At 36.0% G+C, this 9,010-nt stretch overlaps 1 protein-coding gene across 1 annotated transcript; it reads right to left on the reverse strand.

Annotated features, from left to right (window-relative positions):
• Positions 1 to 4,504: 4,504 nt before the first annotated feature.
• On the reverse strand, positions 4,505 to 7,612 carry LOC113769195. Its single transcript, XM_027313661.1, has 3 exons — positions 7,033 to 7,612; positions 5,638 to 5,705; positions 4,505 to 4,589 (listed from the first exon to the last, which is right to left on the reverse strand). Exons 1-3 carry the CDS (start codon positions 7,552 to 7,554, stop codon positions 4,505 to 4,507), a joined length of 675 nt encoding a protein of 224 aa, XP_027169462.1. The 5' UTR covers positions 7,555 to 7,612.
• Between the last annotated feature and the right edge of the window lie 1,398 nt (positions 7,613 to 9,010).

The raw sequence follows: 9,010 nt of genomic DNA on the forward strand, positions 1-9,010 counted from the left end.
TCCTTATTCAACAATCTATTCAAAATCCATAACTAAGCCCAAAGAAAAAGGAAAAAAATGAAAGACATGGCAGTGATCATCTTACATTCTTTCATATTAAGATAAGCTACACAAACATAAAGCAAAATAAGTTACAAGTTTGCAAATTTTCAGAAAGTATGGGGCCCTCCCTCAACACATTCTAGAATAAATAAAGTACATTCTCCTACCATAAGTCTCATTAGACACAAATTTTTATTTTTTTGGAAATAATTCTGAGATAGCAGCAGAAAATAGTAATGTAAACTCCCCTAAACATATGTGCAGTAAAAGTGATTTTCCAGTAAAATATAACAGTAGGCAAAATATTTAATGTGAGAACCCGTAACTTTTCCATTTTCTAGGTTTTATTATCTTTCTAGGTTTCTTATCTTTAATGGCTTGTTTTCTGCATTTTCGTGATTAGGAAAAATTCTGGATACTGTTAAGGAGTAGATATAGTTTTTAGATGATTTTTCTAGTATCGAATAAGTTTTGAGAAATTAAGAGCGTATACCGGACGTGGGACCCACTAGGGCGAAAAGTTCGGAAAAATTCGGCCAACTAGGTTAAGTTTTGGATACTGGAATTAATTTACCGGGTGTTAAGAGATAAGTAGAGGTTGCAATTTGGATTGGTGTGAGAGGAAACAAAGTGATAGACTTGCATTAAATAGGATAACAAGTGTCACCATTTGATTGGATTGACTTGTATGACCACTATTCATTTTCTTACCAGTTGACCAAATAAATAAATAAATAATACCAAAAATTCACCATTTTCTCCTTCATCTTGGCCGACCTCTTCAAGCAACAAAAGAAAGAAAACTCTTCAAGTTTTTGGCTTCAATCTTACTCCAATCTACCAAATCGACCATTGAATCTTGTTTTTGCTCCATAGAAACACTTAAGGGAGTGATAGTGAGTTGTTTTGTGGAGTTGTTTGGAAGGCTCAAGTGATTAGTTGCTCTCCCTCTTGTGTTGCTAAGGTAAGTTGAGAAGGACCCCTCTCCTCCCTCTAATGATGCTTAAATCATGATTGGTGGTAGTATAAGATGCACTTTTATGGATTATATCTTGATTTTGGTTGAATTGATGAAGTTTTATAATTATTGGGGATTTTTCTGTTTTCATATGAATATGATTATGTGGTCATGTATGATGATTGGAAATGATATTTAAGGAAGCTAGAATGTGGAAAAAGTGGTAAATTGCAAGCAATTTCTGTTTTGGAAGAAAAATTGGAAAGTTAGGGTTCTTTGAATTACATTCTGCCCGGTTTTGTAGCTCATAGTTAGAGGCCTAATTGGCCTTGGGTTAAAACATGAAAGTTGTAGGGAATGATATTTTAGAGATGCCTGAAAAATTTCAGGTCAATCGGAGTAGCGTATCTTGAGAAAAGATGGAATTACCCTTGCTGCCCTGGTTTTACCCGAATTTGAGAATTGCGTCTGTAATTGGTTATTTTGGTTGGGAATGATTCCGAATTGGTTGTTGAGGTCTTCTGATGAATTGTATCCCTGTTTCTTATCTTTCGGATGGCTTTGGAATTTCTGGATTTGGACTTAGGTAACCTGATTTATGATGTTTGCACCAGAATGCGTTCTGTGAACCTGTTTTTGCGGTTCTGGTGTAGTATCTTGCATTTTTGACCTAGTTACACTCGAAACTGGGCTAAAGTGACCTTCTAAAACATTGTAGCCTATCTCTTATTTTCGAAACGGTGTATCTTGCACCTCCATCCGATAATCGTAGTGCCATTGGTACCAAAACCGCAAAATGATGTCAAAAAACTATTTTTTTCGGGTTAACGCTTAACTCCATTTCCGGATTTTTCTGGTTTCCTCTAATGCTTATGTATGCTTATGGAGCCCTATTTTGGTGGTATTTGGAATTGGTTTTATGACTTGTCATTGAGTCTTATTGTGCTTATTTGAATATTTTAGGGCTTGACTTTCATTTCCGGACTTTTCCCTAGCTTGAATTGTACTTGTACTACTTGGAGTTTACTAAACGGCTATTGAATGAACTTATGTTGTGTGTGACTTTGGGACTGGCTGAGGAAAAATAATGAAGCCATGACGGCTGGAAAAGTAAGCAAATTTAGGGGAAATGCTGTCCAATTTTCTAGGCCGTTTGGTTCCTTTAAGTTTGAATTGCCTTTTGGTCGAAATGAAGGGTTTTGGGTTGTTTGAGCCTAGGTCTTCATGTTACCTTTTAGTTTTCAAAAAAAAAAAAAAAAACATGTTTTGCACCCTTGCATTAGTAATTATTTGGCGAGGCATACGACTGGTAGTCGAGCCTCACATGTGCATTCTGTATACTCGATTTTTGAAAGTGGAACCTTCAATTGTTTTCCCTTGGATTATTTTAGGGTTTCTTGGTGATTAAAACTCTCTTTTGGGAGGTATCTGTACTGACCCCGGTGAGTGTTCCACTACCTGCTACCCGTTATGTGAAATATCTGAATATCTTAAATACTTGATTTATGACTGTTGGAGCCAAATACTGTTTTGATAAAAGGGAGGCGAGGGTGTACTTTATCACACTCGTTCTCGTCTGTTCATATGCCAATTTTGAGTGCGTATCTAAATCTGCTATCTGTATCTATATCTATTATCTGTATCTGGATCTGTATCTGTTCTGACGTCGTTTGGAAGCTTGTATCCAACGACCTTTCTGTGACCTCTGAGCTCAACACCTGTGACCAGTTACTCGAGTCGGGCCGGCAAGGGCCTGGTCGATTAGATAACGAACCACGGTAGTCTGTTTTGGGATCTTTGGGTATTGAGACCCTTGATTCCGGTATACTCGAGTATTACCATTTCTGATCTGATTGGATTTCGGGCCCGGTGGGGGTATGTGAGGTGGAAGGAATTGAAGAAAGTGGAGTCTACGGTAATGGTTACTTCTGTAACGTTGACGGAGTGTCAACTATTATTTCGATCAAGTTTCGGTGACGCAAATGGGAATTTGGCTCCTGAGAGCCACCTGTATCCTTCCGATTTGAATCATTGGTTCCTTTACTTGACATCTGGCATGTGTACATGATTTGTTAAATGTGAAATGCCATGAGTTTACTGCTATATGTCTGGTACCTCATTGAGCGCAAGCTCACCCCTTTCTGTTCCTTTTTGTTTTTCCTTACAGGAAAATAAATACTTTTGGACTGGATTTGACAATTGGTTGCCGAATTGAGTTAGTTGGACATATCTTTTGTATAGCTCATTGATTGAAACCCTAAATGTACTTTTGGGTCCGTTTCTCTTTTGGATTTGGCAAACCGTACATGTATCCATTTTTGAGTCACTTTGGTATGCCCCTTTGGGTTGTATATGCTAAATTTCGAGATGTAAATATTTGCTTGACGTTTGGTTGGATTTTGACGTGTCGGTTACTATTCATAACCGACTCCATTTTCATTTTTTTTATTTTGTGATTTTGACTTGTTTATGCGCATTTGTATGTTCCGGAACGTATTAGATCGCTCTAAACTGAACGACTGAGTCCTGGCGAGAGTTGGGCAGGCGGTCCGCCGAACCCTTTGGTTCGCCTTAGGATGAGGTGGGGCTGTCACATTTAACTTCTGTCTAACCTCATAATCATGTTATGAAGTTAAGTTGGGGTAAGCTATGTTGATCATTCAAATACAGACAAAGAATCAATCGTGGAGTTTTGCGTAAAGAATCCCAGCACACATGAGCATTGCATATAACACAATGTCTTCTGATTAAAAACTTGACATTAATAAGTCACAAGGGTGGATTCACATGGCTCTGACCAGATACACTACAAGAAAATCGGCCTTTTGTGACAACAAAAAGTCATCACTAAAAACCAAAAAGTTGTCATTATACGAATATAGTGACGACTTTTTCCATTGTCACATGGTTATCACTGATTCTATGTCACAAATAGGTCTATGTGACAACCCTTTGAATGTTGTCACAGAATCTTGTCATTCAATGACGAGGACGAAGTCATCACTAACGGTTATTATTCTATGACGACTTTTATTGTCACTGTTTCACCTATTTTTTGTCATTAAATGTAGCAAAAATCGTCACAAATTTGAAGTCTACAATGATAACTTGGGCTTGTCACTATCAATCCTAGTATTCAGTGACAAAAATAGTCATCACTTAGTGAACTTACATGTTAGTGACAACCTTCAAAGGTTGAAGAGTTGTCATCACCGAGCTTTGTCTTGAAGAGTTGCAATTGACCATTACAAATACAGCATTGTCATGGCATTTCCAACAATTATGGCAGAACATTCAATTTGACAAAAGGCTTAGTGAACTTGGCTTTGTCTTGAAACTAGTCTGTATTCAAAAAACTAAAGTATTGAGCCCATATCAGCTCAGTTAGTAACTACCATTATCCATCCAAATAACAGCGTACTTAGATCTCTAAACAAAAATATAGGCTAGTCCAAAAAACAGAGTATTAGATCTCTAAACAAAAATATAGACTAGAGCAGCAATCTATGTCAAAATGCAGCCATCCTCATCAGCATATCCAAAGCCCAAGCTATTGTTCATTTCCTCATGAGCATTTAACAGCATTGTACTGCAATGAAAGAAAAGTAGCATGCATTAGAGTAGATTCAATCAAAAAATATGCCATTACAAACGTACACCATTGAATTTGAATGAATAGTCATACTAAACAAAACTCAAACAAAGTCACCCATGATAAGTGGTAAAAGAATCATACCATTTACATGCCAATGTATCTAAACCAGATTTCTAGAAAACTATATAATTTTAATAAGACAGTAGTTGCAATAGAGAATGGAAATGCAAAGAATTTATATCCTCACCTTTCTAATAGGAATGATGTTATCACCGAAATGCATCAAATTCATCTCAATTCCCTTTTACTTCTTATACCAAATTCTGTCATGTTAAGCTGCAAGGAAAACTTTGTTTGGAATAAGTCCATGTACTGTGGTACAGTATCACTAGATACTCAGAGAAAAGGGAGTGGGGGAGGGAAAAAGTCCTTGACACCAAAACCTGCTTGTTTCATCAAAAAGTTCAAGCATCATGGAAAATCCAATTTTTTACACGATCCAGCCAATTTCTTTGGCATGGTATTCCCCTCCTACCTACCACAGAAATACCAGTCACATGCATTGAATCTCACATCCAAAATTCAAAAAGTGGAACATAACACCAAATTTGTTGAACAATATAATAACGACAACACAACCAAAGAAGAGAAACTTGGGGTATACATTCTATGCTTCTCTAGTTTAACTATTAGGATTTAGTTTAAACTAGTGACCACCTCAATCCTTGAAGAGGTAAAACAAGTAGTCAATACCTATTTTCGCACTATTTGAAGATAAGCCGAAAGTTTATCACCAATTCTGTCAAACACTTCAAGTAATAATAGTATTGAATCCATCTCCACATTCTTCTTTTTTACCTCTTGTAGGGACTTCTCATCAGCGTAGCCATACAAGGACTTGATTTCTTGTAAATTCAGAAACATAGCTTCTTTCAAGACAAAATTGTGGATTTTCATACCTCCCTCTAAATGAGGCACAACCTTTTCACGAGCCACCAACAACAAGCCTGCTAATTCTACCAGTTCCTACTCTTTCACATACTTAAGAAACTCAAATCCAACTTCTTTGGTCTTTTGCGCCAGCAATCTCACAACTTCTAGAGTAGCTCTCTGTCCCAAGAACAAAAAAAGATGAGATAATTGCTGCAAACGTCAATGGTGACACATATTGAAACTACAACCATAATCTGACTTGAATTCTTAATTACTATTCTTATTATCTCTGTGAAACTTGCTTAAAATCTCTTAACCATGCCTTAACAAATCCCATACAAACAGTTTCATTTACTGCATATACGTCTCCTAGAAAATAGAAGGGAAATCCGTACACATGAAATGACAGTCTTATTCAAATAAACAGACAGGAAAAGAAGCGAAAACGAATGAAACGCAGAACCATTTCTCCAATTTCTAATTTTGGAACAGACAGAGACCATTTGCTGAAACAAAATGAGATTAATTACTAACAAATATTGAGCACCTTAACACAGATTAACGTTGCAAATTCTGATACTTTTTACTATCAAAGTAATTGACTCAGAGGATAGGAAGAGCAAATACTTTTGTCAGCTCAGAAAATAAGAAAATATTGTGTCTTTTGTTTTTAATGTGAAGTATTATGCACAATTATCAGCAAAGGAATGGATAGCTAAATGAAAACAATGAATAGACCAATGCAAAAGGAAGCGACAATGAATTATAAATAAGAGAATGAACTATAGAAATAAACACAATTTCAGAATACACGGTTTAAAATCTTGTTTAGCATATGACTAATTTTAGAATAGTAATCTAGCCTTTGTAAGCAAAGCACATGACGCTCTTCTACCCTATCAAAAAAAAAGAAAAAACTTTGATGGTACTTTGGTAATAGAGGAACAATGACAAACAAATTTCTCCATTTGTCGAATCTCTTTTGCTACATCAATTATATCCAGCCTATTGGTTTGCTCATGTTCTGTGCATCTAAAAGCAAGATCCAAGAAAGATGGCAACTTCTGCTCTAGCACTGCTCTAAAAGCAAATAAAAAATTAGCTATGAGAAATAGTAATTTCAAAAAGACCTAAAGAATTTGACCAAATTTTGCCAAGACACAAACAAGCAACTTCGGGGCACTCTAGCCAAAAATCACTAACAAAGAATCAATCCATGAAAATCCAACAAATATATAAGAACAAAACAAAAGGGATTCAAAACTTGTTGATGCTTAAATCAGAGACTAACAAGATTGAACCTAAAAGCTTTTCTTTTTCTTTTTTTTTGAAAAAGGTTAAACAAACATTCGTATTCAAGCTATCATCTGAACTATACAATTCAACTAATTTCAGGATTCCCAAAAGAGAGTATGCAACCAAACAGGGCAACAACCATGAGTAAACCAAGTACAAAATAGAATTTGAGGGAATTGGCAATTGTAACTTTCATCTTTTAAAGAACCTGCTGCTCCTCAGCTTCCGCATCAAAGTCCAAGCCAAACATTTTTATCCAGCCGATATTAACAACAGCATCTATCCCAGCTAATTTTGGCATGAACTTCTTGATGTGGTCCTCTGCTGCTTCATCAGCTTTCAAAGTCTCACACTCAAAAGAAATTATAACCTTGTAATTCCCCTCCTTTGGTTCAAGCATACACACAACGTCCTTTTCCCACCAATGAGCATGATCAACATTACACATTCTAGCAGCATCATGCCCTCTGCATTCCACCACCATGTCCTTCTCCCTTCCACTATTGAAGTCTATAACGGTGAGCCTGATCAAACGGTAGTCCTCTCCCCTGCTGCATTCTCTTTCACAGGCTAACTCAGTGCCACAGAGGCCAAGGCAGAGAGAGTTGGGAAGCTGAATGAAGTGGCCCGAAATGGACCCACTTGGCAACAGCGCTATTGACGCTACTCCTTCCATAACCTTCCCTCCCCTACTTTCTTCACTTTCTTCTCCTTCCATTTCTGTATCCATGAATTGCCCCAGGTCCTTCAATTTCTCTTTGCAGTTTGATGACTGAGATGTGACACACACACACACACACACTCTCTCTCTCTCTCTCTCTCTCTCTCTGTGACAAGAAACAGAGAAGGTGCAACAAGCCATAGCCATGAAAATATGTACCATGCACTACAAAATCGGACACAAAATATTGAAATTACCTCAAACTATGTCTTCAATCCCTAACTTCTTGTTTTCCCCAAGCTTCAAGCTCTAAACTCAAGCTTTCACCCAAATTTTGAAGCCCTAATTTCTGATTTCTTGCCACCAAGGCAGTGCAACAGGCGAATTAGGGATGTTGGTGGTGCAAACTCGATAAAGTTGCCCAAATTCAAAGTGTTCGCACTAATTGGTTCATGGATGGATTTGGTAGTGCAAGCTTGATACATAAGGAGGGCATTCTCGGTGATGTGAGGAGGGCAAAAAGAGAGGAAGAAGATGTCTTAAATTTTGGCTATCAAATGGTGTCGTTTCCCTAAAATCCCTTCAGCCCGCCATGCCACTTGAATTTTTGAGTTTGCCGCTCTTAGTTCCGTACATATAAAAAGCACGCCTTTTCCTTATTTAGATGCAAGAAGTGCACGCTTTCTTTATCCTTTCACCTATCTCTCTCTTTTTTCTTTTTCTCATCTTTATGTAATTAAGTTTTTCTATTGTTTCTGGTTGTGTTAAAATAATAGAATATGACAATTTAGTGTGTTTAGACAGATTTTTTTTTATACCAATTTTAAGTCATATAGGACTTTTTCTAATTTATTATACAATAAAATAGATCAAAAAATAAAAATGTTGTTAGAAATATGTTTACGATTCAAAAAAATAAACACTCTTTTAATTAAAATTTTTTTGGTACTCATTTTGTGGTGTTATCAATTATGTATGACTTGCAGTTTAACAAGACCTGACAATTGAATTAGTTGATTGAACAATCAAAATAGTTTGTAAATACATGTACAAAATGCTAAATCTATTTATTTGGTATATGTACCAATTCATAAATGATAAATATAGTTTCTATAATTAATAACAACCTTTTCATCATGCAAATGTTAGGATTAGACTTAATTTCGTATTAAGTTTTATTGCTAAATTCTACTACTGACTACCTCTATTTTTAGATTATCCAAATTATTAATTTTCCACCGTGTTTTCATTTGGATAAATGGGAAATGTATGAATTTTTTTACATTTATAATAAATTATTACCTAAGTTTGGGAAAATTATAAAATATGTATTCCTATATAGTTTATTAAGATACCTTATATATTTTGCTAATAAAAAAATAGCGCTAAATTGCAACACCATAGGGTGCCATAGTACAAATAATGAAATTTGTGTATTACATATAGGGCTAAATTGCAAAAGTTAGAGTGCCATGGTTGATTTAATGAAATTGGCGAATTAGATATAAGGCTTAATTGCAACAGC

Source organism: Coffea eugenioides, chromosome 4 (assembly GCF_003713205.1).
Source record: "Coffea eugenioides isolate CCC68of chromosome 4, Ceug_1.0, whole genome shotgun sequence".
NCBI classification, from domain to species: domain Eukaryota; kingdom Viridiplantae; phylum Streptophyta; class Magnoliopsida; order Gentianales; family Rubiaceae; genus Coffea; species Coffea eugenioides.

Bases quoted from the DNA above. Each gene is read 5' to 3' on its own strand.
- LOC113769195 (XM_027313661.1), bottom strand. From the start codon at position 7,554: ATGGATACAGAAATGGAAGGAGAAGAAAGTGAAGAAAGTAGGGGAGGG. The intron at 5,706-7,032 runs GTTCTTTAAAAG...TTCTTGGGACAG, and splicing joins CGGAAGCTGAGGAGCAGCAG to AGAGCTACTCTAGAAGTTGT. The intron at 4,590-5,637 runs GTATGTGAAAGA...CTTTCATTGCAG, and splicing joins GTTGGATTTGAGTTTCTTAA to TACAATGCTGTTAAATGCTC.